The 25064-nt window shown below is 37.3% G+C and overlaps 1 protein-coding gene across 1 annotated transcript in view; it reads right to left on the bottom strand.

The window, feature by feature from the left end:
* The window catches only part of CRTC3 (CREB regulated transcription coactivator 3), an 89911-nt gene that overhangs the window by 24638 nt on the left and 40209 nt on the right, over positions 1-25064 (bottom strand). Inside the window, exons 4-8 of the mRNA XM_069071312.1 lie at positions 14767-14828; positions 13633-13695; positions 12639-12739; positions 2769-2804; positions 500-585 (exon numbers count right to left, since the gene is read on the bottom strand). Coding sequence (XP_068927413.1) covers positions 500-585; positions 2769-2804; positions 12639-12739; positions 13633-13695; positions 14767-14828 — 348 coding nt within the window. The remainder of the gene's footprint in view (positions 1-499; positions 586-2768; positions 2805-12638; positions 12740-13632; positions 13696-14766; positions 14829-25064) is intronic.

Below are 25064 nucleotides of genomic sequence, written 5' to 3'. Positions count from 1 at the left end.
ACTTTTTCTACAAAAGCAAATGAGTTACTGATCTGCAAATCACAGGCTTGGAGAGCCATCTGAGGCACCATGGGGTTAAATGCCTCGCCCAGAATTACACAGCCAGGATATGTCAGAGGTGGGATTAGAACGCAGGTCTTCCTGTCTCAGAGGCCAGCTTCGTAGTATGCCACCTCTCAATCTTGTTTGCAATACAGGAAAATCTGTGTCAAAATTTTTCAATAAATGGCTTGGATCAAAGACTTACTAAGACAGGTTTTGGAGACTCTCCCATGAGTACATGGACAATCTATAATCAGCAGCTCCCCTGAGGAGGTAGTGCTACTTTAGCCATCCAGGAACATAGGGTAACATTAGCATCAGGGTGTTCTTTCCTCGACCAGGCTTCTGGTCTCTTTCTGCCAACTTCTGTTTGCCTCTCTGGGAACATCCCACATGGGACCAACAAGTCTCCCGCATTCAGCCACAGAAGGCTCCAGGCTGCCTATGGCTCACCCACCTTCTTGGCCTCCCACAGTTGTTTTGGCAGTGGCTTGGGAACGTTGAGCAGATTCTCCTCTTTCACAGGGCTGGGGAAAGGAGGAACTGAAGCAACATAAACACAACATTGGCTGGGTCAGAAGAGAAGCCATCTCACCTCCACTTTAACAGTTTTATTACCTATGTACACTTGGCCTATCACTCCGGGGCAGGAAGCAAGCACCAAAGTATGAAGCAAATGGATGGGTTAAATTCTCTTGAGTCACACTTCAAGAGAATGCTGAATTCTTACTTTTCTGGGATGAATTCTAAACATCAGATGAATTTCATCTGGCAAGTTCTAAATGACGAGATAACATGTCTCTTTTAGGTCAATAAAGAATACTGAAATAAATGATCATTTTAGAGTAGATTTCCTCTTACTCTAAAATCCTATGATCTTAAGATTCTAAGTGTCTCTAAGGGTACCTATAATAGGTGTGAAAATACTGTGTGCTTAGAATTTTAAAATCAGAAAATCAGACACTTTTTTGTTTTGGATACATAAGGAAACCATAAAATCTTTTGCAAAGCACTTATTTTTATAATGAATTAAGGTGCTGAATCTTTGGAATAAGTCATAAGGTTAGGTCCCTGAAGGCAGGCACTCAGAAAGTATTCACTGAATGTGTTGATAGACTAGTCCATACAAATTCCAAATTGTGCTGCATTCTGGTAGAAGTGATACAACTCTTTACAGTCTGGCTTTTGACCTCATCTCTCTAGTTACCAAAGATACCTTAGTTGCCAAATAGAAAGGTCTTTTCTCAATCTTCCTTCACCTCTATGCAACTTTTGACACTCTTTTCTCCTTGACAGGCTCTTCTCTCCTGCCTGTCTAACCACTACTCTCGATTTTCTTTGCTGGATCTTCATCCAAGTCACACCCACAAACCGGGTATCCCTTAGGACTCTGTCTTGGCTCCTCTTCTCTTCTCCCCCTATACTATTTCACTTGGTGATGTCATCAGCTACCATGGATTTAATTTTCACATCTATGGTGATGCTTCTCAAAACTAATTATTTATCCCTAACCTCTCTCCTGACTCCCATTCTATTTCTTAACTACCTATTGGGTATCTTGAACTGGATATCTCAGACATCTTTAAACTCAACATGTCTAAAACTGAACTCTCACTGCTGAGGGTACTGCCATCCTCCCAGCACCCAAGCTCATAATCTAGGTGTTACCCTCCACTCCTCACTCTGCCACCTCCCCACAGCCAATCTGTTTCCAAGGCCTTCCTCTGACACTGCACCACCCTAGTAGAGCCCTCATCACTTCACACATGGACTGCAGGCTGCTATACCTGCCTGAAATCTTTTCTCTCCAGTCCATCCTCTATTTGGCTGACAAAGTGATTTCTTTCTAACATGTCTCCTCCCTATATTCAATCAACTACAGTGGCTTCCTATTCTCTCTAGGATCAAATAGAAAACCCTTTGTTTTTCAAAGCCTTTTATAACCTGGCCCTCTTTGACCTTCCCAGTCTTCCTACACCTGATTTACCTCCATAGCCTCTTTGATCCAGTGACCTCAGCCTCCTTGCTGTTCTTCAGATAAGATGCTCTATCCCCTGACTGTGCATTTTTACTGGTCAGCCCTTAAGCCTGGAATTCTTTCCCTCTTCATCTCTACCTCCTGGCTTCCTTTGAGTCGCAACCAAATTCTCACCTTCTATAAGAAGTTTTCCCTGGTCTGCCCCACTGTCAGTGCCTTTCCTCTAACATTATCTCTGATTTATTCTGTCTAGATTTTGTTTGGACATAGTTGTTTGCAGTTTGCCTCCTGGATAAGACTGTGAACTCCTTGAGGGCAGGAGCAATTTTTGCCTTTCTTTCTTTGTATCCCCAGTGCTTAGCATAATGCTTAGCAAACACTGGGCAGCACTTAAAAAACACACTTATTAACTGACTGAACTGGAGAACCTTTAATAAAATTAAAAGAAGGAATACTGATTACTAATATTAGTAGGAACTGGTAGACTTAAAAACCCTTGTGCATATGTTAACCAAATACACGTGAAGTCTAATCACAAAATTCGGTTCTTAAATTCTGATAAGGTGTTGGTCTCAGTAAAGTAGGGTGTTCAGCCACAAGCAAAATTCTAATTAGCTATTGGAAATAAGAGACTCATGATGACACTCAGAATGAGAGAGAAGTCCATTCAGGATTGGTTAAGTGCCAATATATCATTTTGAGTTGATGTGACCAAAAAAAAGGTAAAGTGAATGATAATCAGTCATACCTTCTCCAAATCCATCATTCTCCCCATCACAGAAACCTATTAGAACAGAAAAGAGAAACAATACTGTGAAGGATTTATATTTTCCTTCATTCGTATATTAGCAATCTCTTCAATTTTAGGTACTTATGCTAAAGGCACTTGACCTCCAAACTAAAGAGCGATTTTTAGCATTTTAGCACTCTAGGTAAAAACTAAAAATATTATTTGTACTAAATTCTGATTACAAGCTATTTCTCACATCCTTGAAAGTTGTTTTGGTGTGACATTGTGCTACAAGTGAGAATATTTTTCATGATGTCTGAGACTATCTATTGGGTTCTTAAAAGCGTAGAAGTACAAGCTGGAACACTTAAAAAATTGTGTATGAGAAACAATTATAGCATCAACAAATACAAATAATTAAAAAAACAAAAATGAGGAACAGAACCCCAAATAAAATCTTAAACTCAAATGTATTTATATTTCTGATGTGTCTAGTCCATTTATTCAGCACATAGTAGGCACTTAATCATTGATTATTGAATTTAACAAATAAGAGTAACAATATGTTTGTTCTATGTTCCCTTCCTATCTCTTCTCAAGTTGTGTACTTACAAAATGTTCTTGCTATTTTTATATGGCCTTGGTCAACATGTCACTCTATTTTAACTCTGCTTTCTGCATTATTTTGTGAAAGACTTTTTAAACTTTTAAAATATTTTTAATATTTGTATTATTTGATGATTTAGGAATATCATTGATAAATCACATTTATTAAGCCATTCTCTAATTGCTGGATAGTAAAACACACATACACACACACACACATACACACACCCGTCATTTTTAATTCTTCACTATTACAAATAGAAATACTTTTGTGCAGAGAAGACTTTTTATTTTGAATAGAACATTCACAAAATCAGTAACTAAGGGACATATTTTTTTAATAGGAACAAGCAAGAATAAAGGCAAAAGAAGGGGGATCAGATCAGCATTTTATACCATTTACCACAGTTGAGTTCCAAAGAGTTGATAAATATAAAATGTTCTATCTTAAAAAAAATGAAGAAGAAAATGGTGGGGCAGTATCCTTAATAACTATGGCTAGGGAAAGAATTCTTCACCAAATGAGGAAAAGAAGCAATCACAAAAATAGACAATTTTAATGACATGAAATTAAAAACTTGTGCACAAATAAAATCAATATAGCTAGGGATAAGAAGAGAATTCCTCAAAGGGGTAGAAAATCTTTGCATCAAATATTACTGGCAGGGCTCTTATAGCTACCTATCAACAAATATTTGTTGGGTATCTACTATGTGCCTGGCACAGTTAACCAAAATATTTCGATAAATATCACAAATATCTGAGACCAAGAGCCATCCCCTAGTAGTGCCAAAGGATATAAATAAGCAGTTGAAGGGAAGCAATGAAGGCTGTTAATAATCATATGAAAGGTTACTGAGAATCACTATTAAAAAATCAGTAATAGTCTACTTTGAAAGGGATGCAGAAATGCGGGCAAACTAACATGCTACTGGTGGAATGATGAACCAGTCCAACAATTCTAGAAAGCAATATGGAATTATGCTATAAAAAGTTCATAAAATGGCCATACCCTTTAATCAATATGTACCACTTATAGGTAAATATGAAACTTTTCTTCATACCTTTGATCACCTTAAGATAAATCTAAAGTGGTCAAAGACATAAAAAAAAGTTTCATATTTACCTAGATACTTATAGAAGAATGTTTTGTGGTAACAAACAAATAGAAAAAAAAAAGCAGATATATATCCACAAATTGGTGAACAATTAAACAAACTGTGGTATATTAATTTAATGGTACATGAAAAAAATATTACTATGTTCTTTAAGGAACAACACATTTAGAATTCACAGAAAGATGAGACATATATGAATTAATGCACAATGAAGTAAGCAGAACCATGAAAAAAAATACACACTACCTATAACAATTTAAATGGAAAGAACAGTAAAATAATAATGAATTCTATATAATTATAATGACCAAGCTTAGTCCTAGAGAAGGAAGGAGAAAACAGACTTCTCTTCTTTCACAGAAAACTGGAGACTAGGGGTATGAAATGCTACATATGACATCACGCATAATCAACATATTGTTAGTTTCTTCTTTTTAAAAAAAAAAAATCTGTTAAAATGGAAAGCTCACTTGAAAAGAGGAAGAATGTACCTGGAAAGCACTATGATATAAAAATAAAAGTTATCAATAGAGCTTCAAAAATATTATCTTCATAGTAGAGTTCTAACAGTGGAAGTCCTTAGGTCAAAGAAAATGATCAGTTTGATGATGTTTATTATATAATACCAGATTTTTCTTTAAGAAGATCCCACTGGGGTGGCTAGGTGGCACAGAGCACTGGCCCTGGAGTCAGGAGGACCTGAGTTCAAATCTCACCTCAGACACTTAACACTTACCAGCCGTATGACCTTGGGAAAATCACTTAACCCCAACTACCCTGCCTTCCCCCCCCTCCAAAAAAGCCAAAAAAAAAAAAAGATCCCACCAATTCACAGCTTCATCAACAATTTAACAGTGCCTATTATCTACCCTAGAGACTAACCTACTAAAGTACAAAGGCACTTTTTAGTTTTTAACTACCTCTAACAAGTTGATACAGTAAATCGAAATTGTTTTGATTTGCATTTCTGTAATAATCAGAAAATTTGAACAATGTTTCAGTGATTATTGAATTGTATTTCCTTCAAGGATTTTCTAATTCTTTGATATGAACTAGTCAATTGGTATTACTCTTATAAATTTGACTCAGTTCCTTAAAGATATCAGATTTAATTAACATTAGAGATTGTTTTCTCAGTCTGTTTCTTTTCACACGGTAGATATATTGCCTCTTGTCACAAACTACATATTTTCATATAATCAAATCTATTTTCTCTTCAATAATTTCTTCCATTTGTTTAATATTTTTCTATTCAATTACTAAGTTCTTTCTTTTGTTCCACTGATCTGTTTTTGAAAATTTCAACGCCAGATTTTTTATTACTACTCTGTAACATAATTTGAAATCTGATCAGTTGTCTTATTTCATATCTTTTTTGCACTTTCCTTTTGCACCTTCTTGCCTATGTTATTCCAGTGTTTATTACTATTGTATCTAGTTTTATGAAAAAAAAAGTTTGTTTCTATTTTGACTGGTATTACACAGAATCTACATAGTAATCTGGGAAGCGCTGACATTTAAAATATCCTAACAGCCTATTCATGGGTAGTGGATGGTCCTTTAAATGTTTATTTCTGTCATGAAGTTTCTGTTATACATGTTCACCTATGTCTTCATAAATTAAAGCCCAAACTATTTTGTGTATTTTCTTGGTATTTTGAGCAGTGTTTCTCTAAAAAATTGTCTTGTTAGTGAAATATAAAAATGCAGATGATTTTTTTTTGTGGATCACCTTGCTTAAAAGGTCTTTCCCTTGATAACCTTTTCATCATTTTTTAACTTATTCATTTATTACCTTAATTAAATTTTCTGTTGAGGCTCTTGGATTCCTGAAACACTCTTCTGAAAGTTTCATTTTCTTTGGGTAATTCAAAAGTCTATACACCTATTTCATGCTTACTCTGTGTATTCTATGAGGAAAAACAAACTGGCATTATTGAATCTCAGAGTTGGAAGACACCTTAGAGATTGTTTAGCTCAGTCCCTATTTGAATCAGGAATCCTTTCTCCAACACGCTTAAGAAGTGGTTCTCTGACTTCTGTGTGATTACTTCCCATGCCCAAGAACTCATCTCACAGCTTCAGTTCTAACTCAGGCAGTCCTGAGATCTCAATCTCTCCCCTCCCCTGGGCTCAGGCTCTTGCCATTGTCTTCTCTTCCCAGCTGATGCTCCATTTCTCATTGTCCTTCCAGTGGCTTGTTTCTGTGACGCTGCTGCACAGCGGACCCTCTGACTCCTCTGGCTCCAGAGCATCTTGCTCTCCTAGCTCTCTTCCAGTCCCTCACCATGCTCCCACTTCTTAGGGTGAGTGTTCCTGAAAGACCTGTGCTGGCTTCTCTTCTCCTTCCCACTGCACGTTCTCCTGTGGTGATCTCAGTCACTCCTCTAGCTCCAATGGTGGCTCGATCGCCCACCATAACTCACCTTTTGAATTCTAGAGCTGTCCAGCAGAGAATTTACTTAGTCAGTGCTCTCTATTTCCAGCTACCTAGGATACCCTCACTGTTCTATATGACTGGCAGCTCAGATTTTCTGGATCTTAAGTTTTTACTACCTAGCTGCTTGATCCTGGGTAAGTCACTTAACTCCTCTACCTCAGTTTCCTCATCTGTGAAATGGAGCTATTAATAGCAGGGTTGTTATGAGGATCAAATGAGATATTTGTAAAGCGCTTTGCAAACCTGAAAGTGCTACATTATGCTAGCTATTACAATATTAATTATTACTAATGCAGTCTAATATTGCATTACAAATTTTTACTGTTAAACTATACTATAGACTAAAATTGAATCTGTAAGCCACTAAAACTACAAGATCTTTCTCACCTAAATAGCTGTCTTACCAAACTTCTCACATACTGCACTTATTTATGTAGCTGATTTTTAAAGCTAAGGTAGAACTTTACATTTTCCCTCTACTTCATTGTTTAATGAAACTTTGGGAAATTATAATCCAGTATCCATATTGATGGTGCCCCTTCTCCACATTTTTTAGACCTAGTCTCCTTTCTGCACATCAGGGAAGAGAGGAATATGCATTTATACAGCGCCTACTATATATGCCAGGCATTGCACAAAGTATTTTCATTTTACAAATATTATCTCAAATATCATTATCAGTCACTTTCATGTCATTTGTGAAATTTCTTCATTCCTCATCTGACTTCTCCCCCTGCCTCAGGAAGCTCATTCCTGGGACAACCTCAGCATGCTATAAAATCTTATCAGCCCTGGGACTCCACCTTATTACCACCCTCTGCTCTGCTATGGGCTGGTGAGGCCCTTTATGGAGACAGTTCAGCGGCCACATCTCCTCATTCACGGCTCACCTAGCTGCACTGGCTTTGGGACTTATCCACCATATCCTCAAGTCAAGCTACCTCCTCCCTCTGCGCCTCTGCATTTAACTCCCTTTGCGCATTGTCTTCCTCTATTGGATTGTAAACTTCTTGAAGGCAGGGACTGTCTTTCTTTTTTTGTATCTGCATCCCACAGTGCCTGGTACATATTAAGTGCATGATAAATGTTTAACAATGATTGACTACTGATTGAAAAAGTATCATTCACTATGGTTTCTTGCATTTGAAGCTAGATCTCTAATCTGTGCTCCATCAAGGGGAATTTTAGACATCACATCAACTTGTGTTCTTTTTAGTTTATCTTGGAATCCATGATACCTCTCTCCTTCCCCTAACTAGAAAAGTAGCTACAATCTAGCCAGTTTTGGTCTCTAGAGGTGGTAGAAGTGGGAAGAAGGGTGTCATTGGCTTTTTCTAGCTGGAATCCTGAACATGGTATCTGGCCAAAATGAAAAACTTTGGGAGTCTTAGTCATGAGAAACTTGAAACTTGGACCCAGATCGTGTGTGTGTGTGTGTGTGTGTGTGTGAGAGAGAGAGAGAGACAGAGAGAGAGAGACAGAGACAGAGAGAGAGAGAGAGAGAGAGAGAGAGAGAGAGAGAAGAATTAAACTCTACATGGTACATAGTATAGGGAAATTTTGGCACTGCCATCATTTATACAAGACTGGGAAATTAAAAACAAGAAGAGGAAAAGAGCAGAGGATGGTTTCATTATAACAAAGGAACATTCTAAGCAATTACAGTCATTTCTGTAAACTAGTATTAATGTGTCATTATCACAGAGCACAATCATAATTATGCATCCAATTAAACATGTATCAGATTAGCTTACGTTCACTAATCCTCAACTTACATAGTTTGCAGATCATGCAACATAGTTATTTGCTCACAACTAAGAAAATTAGAGGGAACCCTAGGGTGCAATCACTACATCCAGTAAAAATTCCCAGGGAAAAAAACAGCTATAATCACAACTACTAGAGCGCATAATGCTAAACTTAAGTCATACTTTCCTATCATCTTTTAAAAAATGTTTACCTTATTTGGTAAAATCTATTATTAGAAACACCTTTTTTTGCAAAGCTAGTTGATATTTTTAAATTCTAAAGGAAGGAATATGAAAAGCTTTAATGAATTACAGGGGGAAAATAACATGAAACTGTTTTAAATAGCCCCTACCAGCAAATCTAAGCCTCCAGAAATAATTCTCATCCTTGGAGACTTGAATTTTTAAAACACAAATAGCTTTCCCATGTAAACACAAACCCATATTTGGATGCATTTTTGATTTATGGTTTAACTGCAAGGAAACATTATTTCATGCAAAAAAGTAGACAGCCAGTAGTCATGCTTACAGTATGACTACCTTTTTGTCCTGCAAATCTAAAAGGCTAACAATGTATAATTGATGATTTAAGGAAAAATAAACAAAGTAGACCTGCTTAAATCACTTTATTGTAATCTTTCACTGATCAGTCTAATCATTTTGATGTCTGGATTCTTTTATGCCTCTGTAATTCTTATTCCTTCCTACTTATTAAAATTTCTCACCTTTACCATCTTCATTTCCTTCTCTACCATTAGTCTCAATTCTGTATTTACTCACTCAACAGTAATGGAGTATCTACTATATACAAGGCACTGAGAATACAAAAGTGACTAAGAAAAGTTCTGTGCCCTTAAGGAGTTTATAGTCATAAGATCTACAAAGAGAATGGCTTAACAGAGTATTCTCAATTTGGAAATACCCTCAATTTACAAATAAGGAAACTGAGATCTAGAATTCATAAAGTTTGTTAGTGGAATCTAGGATTCAAATTCAGAGCATGTTTTCAAATTCAATTAATCCAATAAGTGTTTTTTTATCTGTTATATGCCAGGCACTATGCTAAGTACTCTCTCCACTGCCCAGGGTAGGGAAGACAGTACACACACAAAGAGAATTAAAATACTGTGAAGATGCCATAAGCAAGGTCCAAACCAAACAACTTAAGAGTTTAGAGGAAGGAGTATGGATGTGAGGAAGAAGACAGGTTTGAAGAACAGCACACAATCTAGGCTGGCTGGAGTGCAGGACATGTAAGGAAAGCAATGGAAGACAAGATTAGAAAGCTAGGTTAGGAACAGACCATGTATACAGGTCTAAAGATAATGATAACAGAGCTATCTGCTGTTTTAGAGTAGAAATATAATCAAGGATATGTAACAGGAAGACTGACATGGCAACAGTGCCCAGTGGGGAACAGAAGGGGAAGATACAAAGTAGAGAGACTTAGCTGATATTGCAATAATAACAACACTGTGGGGTAAAGTAGAAAGACAGCAGGATCTGGGATCAGGAGAGGCTGGGCTTCAAATCCCACTTTTGACACAAACTTGGTCCATGGCTTAACTCTGTTGAGCCTCAGTTTCCTCATCTGCAATTTGGAGATCAAAAGCACCAACCTCACAGGGTTGTTTTGTGGTTCAAATGAAATGTTACATAAAACCCTTTGAAACCTAAATACTGCTATTATTAGAGGGAGTAGGACACACCCTACAAGACTGCTATGGACTATATGGGCATATATATGTAAAGCTTAATGCACTCTGTTAACTGTTATGCTAGTATTATGACTGGCCAAAGAGTTAAGAAGAGGCCAAACTAGGACAGAAGTAAAGGAAGGGAGAGGATATATGGGAAAGAAGCTGGGACTATTGGATTTTCTTGAGCTAGAAAAGTCCAGGCTAAGTGCAGTCTTACAGACAAAGGAAAGAGGCGCCCTAAGAAAGTGATTTGCCCAAGGTCACAAGACTATAACAGATGGCAGATCCTGGATTCACACTAGGGTTTCTAACTTCAAATCCACTGTTTTTCCTACTATAAAATGCTGTTATAGAGGTAAAATCAATATTAATCTCTTGGCATAGTTACTTTCTTCTGTTTAAGTGTGCCAAAACCTCTTTGTTTCAAATGCCCATCACCTCATTTGATCATTTTTTTAGCTACTGACTTTTTTTCCTCCCTTCTTTGTTTCTAATGTTCAGGAAACATGTTCCCTACTCATATTCTCATTGATTCTCCTGTTTTCATTTCATCCTTAATTCCTTTCAGAAAAAACAAAATTTTCTGCATTCAATAAGAAAGTCATTAGAGGGGGTGGCCAGGTAGCACAGCGAGTAAGAGCACCGGCTCCAGTGTTGAGAAGACCTGGAGATCGAATCCCGGGCTCAGACACTTAGCACCCACCCAGAAACACCTGGCTATGTAACCTTGAGCAAGTTACTTAACCCCGATTGCTTTAAAAAAAAAAAAAAAAAAAGAAAGTCATTAGAACTGGTTAGAACAGGAATTAAAGTCCTGTCAATGTGCTTCAGTCTCCGGTTCAGCTGAGACTAAATAAGCTACTCACTAACTCTGCATACCCTCAGGGACATGTAATAAGTCTCTCTACTGTTTGTGACTCTATTCCCCTAAGTTCCCTACACATCTACTTCCTCTCATCTGTTTCTCACCGCCCCCCCAACCCTCACAACATGCCACAAAACCTCTCTTAGAAACTCCAACACAATCAACCTAACTTTGCCCTCATTGCTTTACATATAAGGAAACAAAACCACCTGCAGTAGGCCTAAATTCTAACATCCATTACACTCTAAAAGAGAGCAATCATTAAATTTGTTATGATTATTACAAACCAGAGACACTCCTTCACTCACTCATTTGTTAAAATCGTACTTACTCAAGGTCTACAGACAGCTGAGCTGAAAGAGCAGCCACAGCAAGGGAGGAGGAGTGCCTTAATTCCTCTTTCCCCTGGGCTGGCACAGTCCAGACCCTACCCAGGATGGCGGCCAGGCAGGAAGAATATCTGCACCAGAGGCACTCTGCCCCCTTGCCTCCTCCCCTCTCTGGACTCCACTACTACTCATAAGGTTTGAATGAGATGGAGGAAGACCAGACCTTCCCATGTGCCCTGCTGTTCCCCAGAACTGTCATCTTAACTACTTAAATAACCTAAGAACCTGTAGGCCTTACCATCTAGGCCACCACTACACCCTTATGCCTTCTAGGCCTCTCCACTTGCCTGCGGCCAAACTTTCTTTTATGTGTTGTTTCTCCCAATAAGAGTGTGAACTCCTTAAGAGCAGAGACCATCTTGCTTTTTTGTATCTGTATCCCCAGTGCTGAGCACAATGCTTGGCACACAGTAAGCCCTCAATAAGTTTGCTTTTTAATAATTAATCAATTACTCCACACCAGAAGGAGTCACTGGGAGAACTAGTTAGAACCTTTGAGTTTTAAAAGCAGAGAAAGAAGAGTAGTTCACCGGTGGAAGAATTTTTTTCAACTCAAATTTAAAAGTCCTCAATGTTTTTTATTATTTTTCTGATTTTAGCCATGTAAATCAATCTGCCAATTAGCAGAATTCTACAAGTACACATCATTTGGGACTATTACATAGTATAAGCCCTTGACAGTTGGAAATGGAGTCCCTCCTTTACAATTCTGCCTGGTATCACACACAGCATGTATATATGTCACTACTTAGTGAGTGCTTAAGAAATTAGGGAGCATGATTAAATATTCCTAGTTCCAGTATAATGAGGGATAATATATAAAAACTATAAATTCTACCCTAGATACACTGAGAGCACACAAATCTTTCATCTACCTTAAGATTTTTGTGGAAAACTGGCTAAATTAGCTAATGTCTTTGATACCTCTTGCCCTTATCTTCTTTCTCACATAAGAAGAATTATTCTCAAAAATCCAATGGACTAAAAAAGAGGACACTACCATTATTGGTGCCCTATCTTACCCATGCACTGGGCAGGCCAGGAAGACTGGTCACCTTCTCCATAGGGGTCCTGTGGCTTGGTGCTTAAGGCGCTGGTATGAAGAGCAGAGTCTGAATTGGTCCTAAGAGAGGGGGGTGGAGGGGGGGAGATTGATTGTGAATGTCAGGATCACAAACCCTTGGACAACATGGCCTTACTATCTCCTTTGTAGAAATCAGCAGCATTCACCAGTCAGCATGAAAAAACAGAAGCTAAGGAATAAAGGTTTCATTTCCTTCTATAGATTTTACTTGTACATTACAGGCAGCTCCTTCTGTAAGATACCCCAACTGTTTAAAAGGAGGTTCATATGCTCTCCAATTCTATAATGTGAGCTCTGAGAGGTCTGCTTTGATGACTGCAAAGTCAAAATAATCCTGCCTCCTTCATCAAGGAGGAACTCAGAAAGATGTCTGGATACTTCATGAATATCTGCTCCCTGCGACTAGACAACATAAGGCCTAGTGCTGTGACTCCTTCCTAGTGTTCCCTAGCCCATAAAACACTGACAATTCTGTTCTTGGCACTAGACTCTCAGCATTTGAGATTATTTATTCCCAGGCAGAACATTAATAGCCCATTTTCAGCATTCTTGAAAACAATCCTCGCCATATCTGTCATGTGTTGCTTTGTCTTCCAGAATACTGGAGGCCTAAGCTTCATCCTAAATTCAAATCTCCAGGCTCATCAAGGCTATAGGCTCACACTGATTTAGCACCATCAGGCCCTGCTTTTGTCTTTGTTTGGGCAATGTTTCATGCTGAGACCCACTGGTTCAAATCTGACATCCTTTGCCCTATCAGCCAAGTGAACAAGAATATTCATGAGAGAAGTAAAACTCTAACTAACAGGACTAAAGAATGTCCTAGCAATTAGATCATACATAAAGAGCACAAAGACAGCCCATCTGAATTAGTTTCTCCTGTTGCAGTCATTTTTCTGTAAGAAGGATTTAGTGGGAAAGAAATACTTCACCTGTTAAGTGCAGATGTCAGCCTGAATCCTGGCTGCTTCTCTTCCTTCCAAGGAGGCTGCTGCCTTTGAAAATCAAAAGAAGCAAAAAGTGAAGAGATGCTGAATTACATGAGAAACAGTGTAGTAGGAGGCACCCTAAAGGCCTGGGTTCCACTCCCAGTTACCCTAGAAGAGTCCCTTTGGAGACTTCAGAGAACTTTTTCTGATTCTCAATTTCCCCATTTGTAAAATGAAGGACTAAACCAGTGGATCTATATGGTAAATTGGTACATTAAAATAAAGGTACTAAGCATCTTTTTTCTTTCAAAGGAATTCTCCAAATACAAATGATAGCTTTCTCATTGGTTTAATAACCAACTGACCACGGATCAAAAATGAAGAGTGGATCTCAACCCAAAGGCATAAACTACCACTTTTATTTCCTAATTGTACAAAAATAATTCTTGGCTATATGACTGCAAAGGACCTCATTCAAAGGATCAAGTAATGGAGGACAGTAGACCCATATAATGGTAATGGCTCTCCAGCTCAGCAGAAGGAGGACAAGTTCAGTTGGAAAGCATAAGGCATCCTCACTTGATATAAACTTACCTGTACAAAGAAATATGAACCTCTTGAGATCTAAATTGTCTCTCTTCATATCTGTCCCCTTAGTACCTGGCCCAATGACTAATACATTGTGGTGATGTTTGCAGACTGACTGAAATACACCTCAGAGAGCCCTGGGTTGACCCTCCACACTGAGGTGGGCTTTCTTAAGCTTCTCATTACATTTCCTAGGGATGAAGACTTAACTATGCCTCTTTCAGCACCAGTGACAAAATACACTTCATAGGATTGGTTTTTAAGTCTGTGGCTCCACATCTCTTTATACCATAATGATTTACAACCCCTATGGTTGCCCAAGAAAAATTCAATAAACGTTGCAGCTGTCTGAAATTGTTCCTCTGGAGTTCTCAAAGATGATGAAGTCACAGAACTAGACACACCCTGTTCAACACTGTTCCCTCCAAAACAGTTTTGCAACAACAAAAATTTCTAGACTTGTTCCCTAAAAATATGTATCATTCCAAAAAGACAATATGGGTGCAAATACCCTATGCCAACCCAGCTTTAACAATGCGTCCTGCTTACCTTGTCCAACTCTCATCCCCAGGCTGGGCAGCATAACTGGCTCCGTAAGAGCTGCTGTCAAAGTGGAATTGTGAGTGAAGGAAATGCAGGGGAAACCCCCGCCTGAAACAGCAAGAACACAATGGAGAGGCTGAACATACCCAGGAGCCAGATGCAATGTTTACTAAGGACTGGCCACCTCTTTGCCTTCCCCCTCTAGGCCTTCCTGCCCAGTTGTCCTCACTGCCCTTCAGCAGTCAGGGGACCTCTCTTTACATGCCCCAGCCCTAGTTTTCCTGTAGCTTCTTGAATTTGTTATTATGCATTAACAAAAGCAAAAATAAAATTCCAAACAATAAAAGTCTTTCAATTGACATTCAGGGCAAAGTATTTCATCTTATGTAGATGATGACAGGACTGATATCATTGGGAGAGGGGTTTTGTAAATTTGATTCTATGATATCTTCTTGCAACTGGAAAGTTAGATATTACAGTGCTTTAAAGAAATTTAATATGTGCAAAAAAATTGGGGGAGAGAAGGATGGAAGGAAAAAAATCATAATTTTTAATATAACTGAAGATAGCCCATAATGTTGCATAATCAGGCAAGGAACCACTGTTGCAGGGCTTTAATTAGTAAAAATATACTAACATACAAAATTTCCTATTGAAGCAGAGGCTTCAATATTTGGTAAAAGCTGCTCTTCCTATTCATTCTTGATTCCTGATCCTGGTTTTTGTGGATGGGTTTGTGTGGGTAGAGATTTTTTTTTTTTCTAAATCAAATGACTAGCCACAAAAACAAACAAAATAAAAACTGAGATCACTGTCCTCAAGTCAGAAGATCTGGGTTCAAACCTTTCCTCTGATATTTATTACCTGTGAGACTTAAGACAAGGCATTTAATCTCCCAGGTTCTCATGTTCCTCAACTGGAAAATGAGGGCATCTAGGAGGTCACTTTGAGCTCCAGACCTACAATCCTATCATAAAGCTATCAACTCTAAACCATTAACAGTTTATTTTTTAAAAGTATATATTGGGGCGGCTAGGTGGTGCAGTGAGTAAAGCGCTGGCCCTGGACTCAGGAGGACCCGAGTTCGGTTCCGGCCTCAGACACTTAACACCCACACAAGAAAAACTAGCCATGTAACACTGGGCAAGCTACTTAACCCCAATTAACTAGCCATGTAACACTGGACAAGCTACTTAACCCCAATTGCCCTACAAAAAGCAAAAAAAAAAAAAGTATGTATTAACTTGAATATAATAGCAACAAAAACATCCCATTTACTTATGTCATCTTCTGGTTTCTTTTTCTTCTGTGTATTTTAAAAATTTTGTTGCCATTTTTTTCCCATAGTTTGGTGTGTATTACTCTCGGTCTGATTCTTTCTTCACTGTGTGTCACTTCATGTGAGTCTTTCCATATTTCTTTTCTTGATATTTATTTCTTATAGAACAATAAAGCTCTACCACTTACTATGTAATTCTGTGGTGGGTTTTTAATTCAGGTCCTATAATGCCAAATGCAATGTTCTTTCCACAATATAAAGAAATTTCACTTTATAATATATGGGTTGTTTATAGTTATTTGTTATTATTATTTAAATAAAGCTACCATAGATATCTGTAACAGACTTTCCCCATTTCTTTCCTTCTTATTGTTTTGGATGGAATACACTTTGTTCCTAGTCTGGTACCTTAAGTGACATGGCAAGCCTTGGTTCTCAAAGCCTAAGCTGGTAAAGCACGAGTTCTAACAAGTCCTACTTATCGAGTCAGAAGGCTTTGTGCACAGAGTCTAAGAATAATAACTAGTACTTATTTAAGGCTTAAGGCTAGCAAAGTGTTTCACAAATATTATCTCATTTTATCTTCATGACTATATGGTAGGTGCTATTATTTCCCCCATTTTATAGATGAGGTAACGGAAAACAGAGGTCTATATCCAGGGTCAGACACCTAGGGTGAGAGGCCAGATTTGAACTCACATTTTCCTGATTTAAGGTCTAGTGCTCTATTCAATGCACGACATAGATACCTCCTATCTTATATTGAGTAAGGGATCCATAAATATGTTTATTTTTTACTAATTTAAATTAAAAAGGCCTAAGATAATCTCTGGATAGCTAGGGAATAAAAGACTTCTGTCCTCCAAATAGTATTCTCTGCTCTAGTTTTATTACTAGAAGAAAGCCAAGATTATTATCTGGTAACTCAAATAAACATGAGCTTTACAAACTGAGGTGTCCTACTAAATTCATACTGTTTTTGCATAAATATCTTTCTAGTGTGAGGCACACTTCAGACACCTTTAAAAAGCTGCTGTGTCGTTTCTAGTGGTAGATGTTATCATTAAAAGATTTACAATTAGGCTACAGAGTAAAGAGTTACGAAATAAACCTAGAGAGAAGCAAATTTAGAAGGAGCAATGTTGTGGTTTAGACACCTCTCAGAGCACAGGAGTAGAAAAAGGTCTCAGGTCCAGTCTCCAGTCCAGTCTGAAACTGCCAGGAAATTATCAGGATAGAAATCCCACATCAAAACAGCGCTTACTACCCCAAGAAAACAGCAACAGGATCAGCCCAGATTTTCCCTCCCGAAGTGCACAGTACCTGACCTTAACATCAAGTTGGAAGTCAGGAAGAAACCTGGAAGAATGCGCAAACAAAAAAGAACCCCATCACAATGAGCTTTTTTGGTGACAGGGATATTCAAGACACAAACACAGAAAAGCAAAATGAATCCAAAACACCCACAAGGAAAGCCTCAAAGAAAAACACAGCATGAAAAAAATTCACCCAGAATTTTTGGAAGAAATGAAGGGAAAAATAAGTTTAAAATATTTGGAAAACATATGGAAAACAAATGAGAGCTATGGAAGAAACTGTCTAGACCTCTTAGGAGCAGAGGGCAAAGTGGAAATAAAAGAATCCATTAGTCACTTCTAACTATGAAGTCTAAACATACATAGGTAAAGAGAAACTTTATAAGGCAAATACGAATGAATAATGTAAGTACTAAACAAGGACAAACTGTTTACTTTTTAACATGGGGAATGTGTTCTCAATCATCAGGGGTCATAGAAGGAGTCTAAGTAGACAGAAGACCTGGAAGTGGTTCTGTTATGTCTTGATCTTAAACGAAGACTAGAAAAGGAGGGAAATAGAAAGGAAATGTTCTCACATAATCTGGCTGCACAAAGAGAGAAGTCCATACAAATAAGAGAGATAGGGGTAGCAATGGACACTTGAACTTCACTCTCATCTATAATGATTAAAGGAGAGAAAAATGTATACACACAACTGGGAAGAGAAATACATTCCATTCAGTAAGGAAATAGGAAGGAAAGGGGAAATTGGAAGATTGATTAAGGGAGGAACTTGTCCTAAGAAAAACAAACTCTAAGGAGATATTGTATTAAAATATTTATAACTCTTTTTCAGGTGGCAAAGAGTTGGAATCTGAGGGGGAGTTTATTAATCGGAAAATGGTTGAACAAATTATGGTATATAAAAGTGATAGAATACTATTGTGCTATAAGAAATTATGAAGGAGGTAGTTTCAGAGAAACCTAGAAAGACTGATACAGAATAAAGTGAACTGAACCAGGAGAACAAGTCATAAAAGGACCATATTTAGCTTAGCACAGTGCCTGGGATATCTAGGTGCTTAATAAATGTTTACTGACTATGGAAAGACAAAAAATTCTGAAAGGCTTAGTAATTCTGATCAGCGATCAGCGTAATGACTAACCACAATTCCAGGAGACTAATAAAGAAACATACTACCCACACCTTGACAGAGAAGTGAAAGACTCACTCAGTGCAGAGTGATACATGTATATGTGTAAATCTGGTTTTGCTTGACTATACACATTTATAACTGGCTTTATTTTTCTTTCATTCTCTATGGGTTGGTTGAGGAGTCAGAAAAGACAAATTTTTTTCTGATTAAAAATGCAATTAAAAGTTTTTTCAAGGAAATGATTTCTGAAATATTAATGATTAGGCTTGCTATGAATGAAATACAAAGGAGTAAGAATACTACAAAAGGAAAAGGCGAAAGCTGACAAGGAAGCAAAGAAGGGAATTGAAAGAATAAACTTTACAATGCATTTAGACTACACACCCACAGGATTCACTGCTGGTCTTAACAGTATTCATTCATTTATTTGCTCTCTCCATGACTCTCGTGAAATACATTTCTTTCTGATTTGTTTTATATATATATATGTATGTATGTATATATATATATATATATATATATATATATATATATATATATATGTCTAACTCTATCTCAACACTCAGGCCACTATATTAGTGAAAAAAATTAGACACCCAACTATGAAGGTTATTTTTACATTTACAAAGTGCTTTCTCATACACTGTTTTAGATCCTTATAACAATACTATAAGTTAGGGGGTGGCTAGGTGGCACAGTGAATAAAGTACCGGCCCTGCAATTAGGAGGACCTGAGTTCAAATCCGACCTCAGACATTTAACACACAAACTAGCTGTGTGACCTTGGGCAAGTCACTTAACCCCAATTGCCCTCCAAAAAGCAAAAAAAACCCAAAACAATACTATAAGTTATAGAGTACACATACCATTATATATGTAAGGACATTCAAGCTCAAATAAGTTTGCCCAATGATAACTAATACATTTTTTATTTTAATTTTTAAAAAGCATAGCATCATACTGATGTGTTTAAAACAAGGAAATTAATACATAAATTTAAAATGGGACTGTGCTGGACTTAATCTATCATTTTAGGGCCAATCTAGCTAAGCTTGGAAAGACTCATCAGCAGATTGGTTACAAGGCAATAAACTCTGGCCACAGTAACTCCTCAACACCAATCTACTATGTGGTAAAGGTTTTACAAAGTGCATCTGTGAAGGAAGACCCTACCCTATCCTGATGAAATCACAGGTCCTTTTAGTAGTAAATTTAATAGAATAATTTAAATTCAAACCTATGACTCAGAAGTGGGAGGAGGGAAGGATGTTATCTCTAAGCCAGAGATATCAAATACATGGACCCCACTATGGCCCACAAAACTCCAGAGTACAAGCCAAATCAGATTAAAATTTAATTAGGAAAATTTAACAACATAAATAAAAATAATAAAACATAGATAATATTACATTTTAAAACTAAGTCAATATGTGGCCCACAGGAATCCTGATATATAGATTGGTGGCCCTAATTTCTATTTGACTTTAACACTACTGCTCTAAGTTATCTGCTCTCCTCTCCTCTCAGAGAAGTTACTTACAATGTCTTACTCATTAGCTAGGTCTTTATAAATTCATTTCTACATATTCTACTATACCGGCACATAAATGTTACCAGACTACAGTGCAGTTCAGTCTTGTGGAATAGAAGGAGAACCTCAGAAAGGTTCGTTTTCCTTTTTTACTGACAATTTTGTAAAACTGCTCAGTTTGAGTAACTTAGTTTTATTCTGGTGCTGGTTTGGATTAAAGGCTGATTTTCTACTTCCTCACGTGGTTTATTATGCTTGAAGGTCTAGTTCTGCTTTAAGGATTGATTCCCTATTATTCCTTAGAAGTTTATGTGGCCTCAGTGGACACTGGTTCTCATACGAGGTTTTCATGAATGAAGAAAGTGACGTTGACAAGGAAAAGCTTGAGTCCTTAGACAGCAGGTAGAAAAGCACTTCCTTTAAACTTTTAAAACTGAATGTAAGATTTCTCAATTGCTACTATGCCTCTTTTTTTAATTAAACCAAAACCCCCTCCCCCACAAAACCCTTTTAGGTTAAATAATTTTACCCTTTACTTAAAAATAAAAATAAATCAGCCCTCAGGTTGACAGGGTCTGGATTTTTTCCTTTGATTTAAAAAATATGTGTGCATTTGTGTCCCCATCTAGCAGGTGACAGTTTTCAAGCTGTTTTTGTTAATAATACAAGTAGGCTACATTTTCCCAGCAACTATATCTGAAGGGAGACCTGGGCTTACAGGCTCAGAAACTTCTTCTGACTAGGTCCTCTTAATCATGCAAAAATCCTACTGTCTCCTCATCTTTTTTATAATATGAGTGAGATGTCCTTCCCTCAAAATGTACTGAAACTCAGTACAGTCAGTGATGCTCTTAGTATGGGAGAACTGTAAGAGTTCTCACAGGGATAACAGGGTACTCCTTAAACCAGGACTTAAAATGCAAATGAATCTTTATGTTATTTCATAAGTTTAGCTATGAGTAATGCTATTTCATAGAAATCAACTTCCTTATAGCTTATTTTGCCCACTTAAATGCAAAAATCTTTTTTAACCATTCTTCTGGTCAAGTAGAATAAACAGGAGGCAGCAGCCCTAAGTTCTATTTATTATCCAGACCTTCCAGTAACTAGTTTTGTTGCAAATCATTTCACCTATCTGAACCTTATTTCCTCAGTGGTAAAACAAGAGGGTTGATGTTACCCAACTCCTGAGAAAGAATGATAGACTTGATGTAGAAAGAGACATATTTTTGGACATAGTCTAGGCTAGGTAAAGATTTGTTTCGATTGACTACACATTTTTTTACAAGGGTTTTTGTCTTTTTTTTAACTGAGGGAAGAGGTGGGAGAGATGGAAAATAAAATTTTGTACAGTGAAAAAAATAAAAAAAACCCAATATTACAGGGTTTGACTAGATCTCTAAAAGTTGCTTTCAGCTATAAAATTGATATTATTCCACAAAATCTTGCTACTAAAATGTAAAATATACTAAGATGTATGATGCATGAAATAAAAACCAAATCACTAGGATACACAGAAAATGAAAATAAAATATGTAAGATCAAAAGATATCCCATAATAGAAAATGGTTTCAAAGAATTGTAAGCTATCAAGAGCTAATAAAATATCTATCTAAATTCCATATTACTAATAAGAGAAATGTAAATTACGCCACTCTGAGATTTTATGTCATATCCTTCATATTGACAATGGCAAATGATAGGAAGAGTCAGTCAATAAGCACTTCTTAAGTACCTACTATAGGCCAAGTACTATGCTAATAGCATTAGGCATACAAAGAAAGGCAAAAGACAGCCCTGCTCTCAAGGAGCTCTCAGTTTAAATGGGGAGACATCAAACTAAGTATATACAAACAAGAAATATACAGGTTGAACTGGAAATAATCAACAGAGGGTAGACATTAGCATTCAGAAGGATCAGGAAAGGCTTCTTGCAGAAGGTCGTACTTTAGTGAGGAGAAAGCTAGAGGGAAGGAAGTCAGGCAAGGCAAGAGGTCAGAAAAGAGAAGCAGTAGTTATGGAATGGCAGGCACACTATGTACTGTTGTTGGATATATGAACTGGTCCAACTGAGCTGAAAAACAATTTCTAATTGTGTGAAAAAAAAAAAGTTACTTAAAAATGCATTCTTAAAGACCTTGCCACTGAATTTGACCTCAAAAAGACACAAAGTAAAATCCCAGGTATACCAAAAGATTCATAACAATGCTTTCTAGGGTAGCAAAAAACTGAAAGAAAAATGGATTCTCATTGACTAAGGAAGGTTCAATAACTTTTGGTATAGGATTGCAAAGGAATATTATTACTGAGCCATAAGAAATGATGAATATGAGGAATTCAGGGAAACACAAGACAACTTAATAAATGACAAAGGAGAAATAAACAGAAGAACATCATCAATGACTACAAGAATGTTTTTAAAAATAGGAAGCAGATGAACTCAAATTAAATATGAGTAATGACCAATATTGCATCCAGAGGAATGAGGAAGAACACATCTTCTTGGTAAAACGTCAGTGGAATAGGGATGTAGAATGTTCTATATGCCTTCAAATACTTTACTAATCTTTTTCCTCTCTTACTACAGAGGACTTATATGGATGATGATAGCGGTAAATGACTGATGTAAAAAAAAGATATCAATAACGTTAAAAAAAAAAAGATGCAGCAAATTAAGTGAGTAAAATGCCTATAATGAAGATGGTGGAATAAGACAGGAAATAATACTGCGCTCTCCAAAATTCTCCCACAAACAAGTAAAACATCCCCTCAAAGTGAACTCTGAGTGACACTGTGTCCGGAAGCAGCCTCAGTTTCAGGTACTTTCACTTCACAGACAGTTGAGCAGGGGAAGACTGAGGGATCCTCCACCGTTGTGGGATGTCAGGCCCAGGTGTACTGAACAGATGTAGTCCTGGGCTGCAGCTGTGGGTTAAGAGCAGTGAGTACATGCCCAGTGAGGACAGTAGTAGAGGGGTGGGGACCCTGCTGACTGTGAGCACTTGCAGGGAAGCAGAGTCCCTAGTTTCAATTCTAGGGCAGAGGAGTGACCTGAAGTTTGAAGCCACAGGAGGGACCACAAGAAATAACATTTGGGGTGATGGTGCAGCTAGAGTCCCTTGGCCATGGCTCAGGGAAGAGTTCCAGGAAGAGCTCTGAAAACTGAGGAATCATCCCCCACACCTTGGGACTAAAACCTGACTATAAAAATATGCTGCTAAAAAAATAAATGAGTGAAGATAAGCTTATAATATATAAGCTTATAATAAACATTAAAGACTAAGCAAAGGAGAAAGAACCTGAACACAGATAGTTACTAGTTACTGTGGGGATAGAGAAGCTCTGGGTTCATATTCAGAAGACAGCAAAGTTTAAAAAGCCCCTCCTACATTAAAAAAAAATGTCATATGGTCAAAAGCCCAAAAAAAGTTCTTAGAAGAACTTGAAAAGGATTTTAAAAATCAAATAAGAAAGGCTGAGGAAAAATTAGGGGGAAAAAATAAAAAATGAGAGCAATTCAATAAAATTAGGAAAATTATGAAAAGAAAGCCAACCAACTGGAAAAATGGATCCAAAAAGTTAAGGAAGAAAATAAGTCCTTAAAAACTACCACTGGGCAAGGGAAGGCTAATGACATAAGACAGCAAGAAATAATAAAACAGGAGTGGCTAGGTGGTGCAGTGAATAGAGCACCGGCCCTGGAATCAGGAGGACCTGAGTTCAAATCTGACCTCAGACACGTAACACAAAAGCTAGCTGTGTGACCTCGGACAAGTCACTTAACTCCAATTGCCCTCCAAAAAGAAAAAAGAAAACAAAATCAAAAGAATGAAAAAATAGAAGAGAATGTGAAACATCTAATCAGAAAAACAAATGATATGGAGAACAGACTGAGGAGAGACAACATAAGAATTGTTGGACTACATGAAAGTTATAATAAAAAAAAAGTTTAGATACTATCTTGCAAGAAATCATTAAGGATAATTGCCCTGAAGTTCTACAACAAGAGAGTAAACTAGAAACAGAAAAAATCCACCCATCACCCTGTGGAAGAGATCCCAAGATGAAAACTCAAAGGAACATCACAACCAAGTTTCAAAACTCCCAAGTTAAGGAAAAAATACTACAAGCAACAAGAACAAAACAATTCAGACACTGTGGAGCTACAGTCAGGATGACACAATATCTAGAAGCTTCTACATTAAAAGACCAGAGTTAGAGCACCGGCCCTGCAGTCAGGAGGACCTGAGCTCAAATCCAGCCTCAGACACTGAACACTTACTAGCCTTGTGACCTTGGGCAAGTCACTTAACCCCAACTGCCCTGCCCTCCCCCCTCCAAAAAGAAAAAAAATAGACCAAAAGGCTTGGAACATTATATTTCGAAGAACAAAGGAGCTGGGTCTGAAACCATAAATAACTTATCCAGAAAAGCTGAATATAATCCTGAATGAAAAATATAGATATTTAATGAATTTAAAGACTTTCAGGTATTTGTGCAAAAAGAGAATTCAATGGAACATCAAACACATAAGATCCAAACATTAAAGACTAATTATAAGGGACTCAGTAAGGTCAAACTATTTATTTTTATACATGAAATGTTATATGTACTTTTAAGAATGCTATCATTACTTGGGTAATTTGAAAGAATATCCGTAGACAGAAGGCTTGAGGTTGAGTTGAGTATAATGGGATGATTTTAAAAAATAAAACTGGCTAGGGAGAAGTAAAATGGAGCAATTATCTCACAAACAAGGCATGAATGAAGAACTATTACAGTAGTAGGTAGGAGTGACCATTCTGGTTACTTGGAATTATGTCAAATAAAGTGGCTAAAATGACCCAGAGATCCCATTGGTAAGCACATATCCCAAAGAAGTCACAAACAAAAAGAAAGGCTCCATATACACCAAAATATTTATAGCAGCATTTTCTGAGGCTACAAAGAAATGAAAACAGAGTAGATGCCTATTGATTGACACATGGCTGAACCTACTGTGGTACATGAATATAAGAAGATATTACCATGTTGTAAGA

Source organism: Petaurus breviceps, unplaced genomic scaffold (assembly GCF_028583685.1).
Source record: "Petaurus breviceps papuanus isolate PSGF00001 unplaced genomic scaffold, PetGlider_PUasm1.0 90825, whole genome shotgun sequence".
Classification (NCBI taxonomy): domain Eukaryota; kingdom Metazoa; phylum Chordata; class Mammalia; order Diprotodontia; family Petauridae; genus Petaurus; species Petaurus breviceps.
This window is presented reverse-complemented; position numbering and strand designations above follow the sequence as displayed.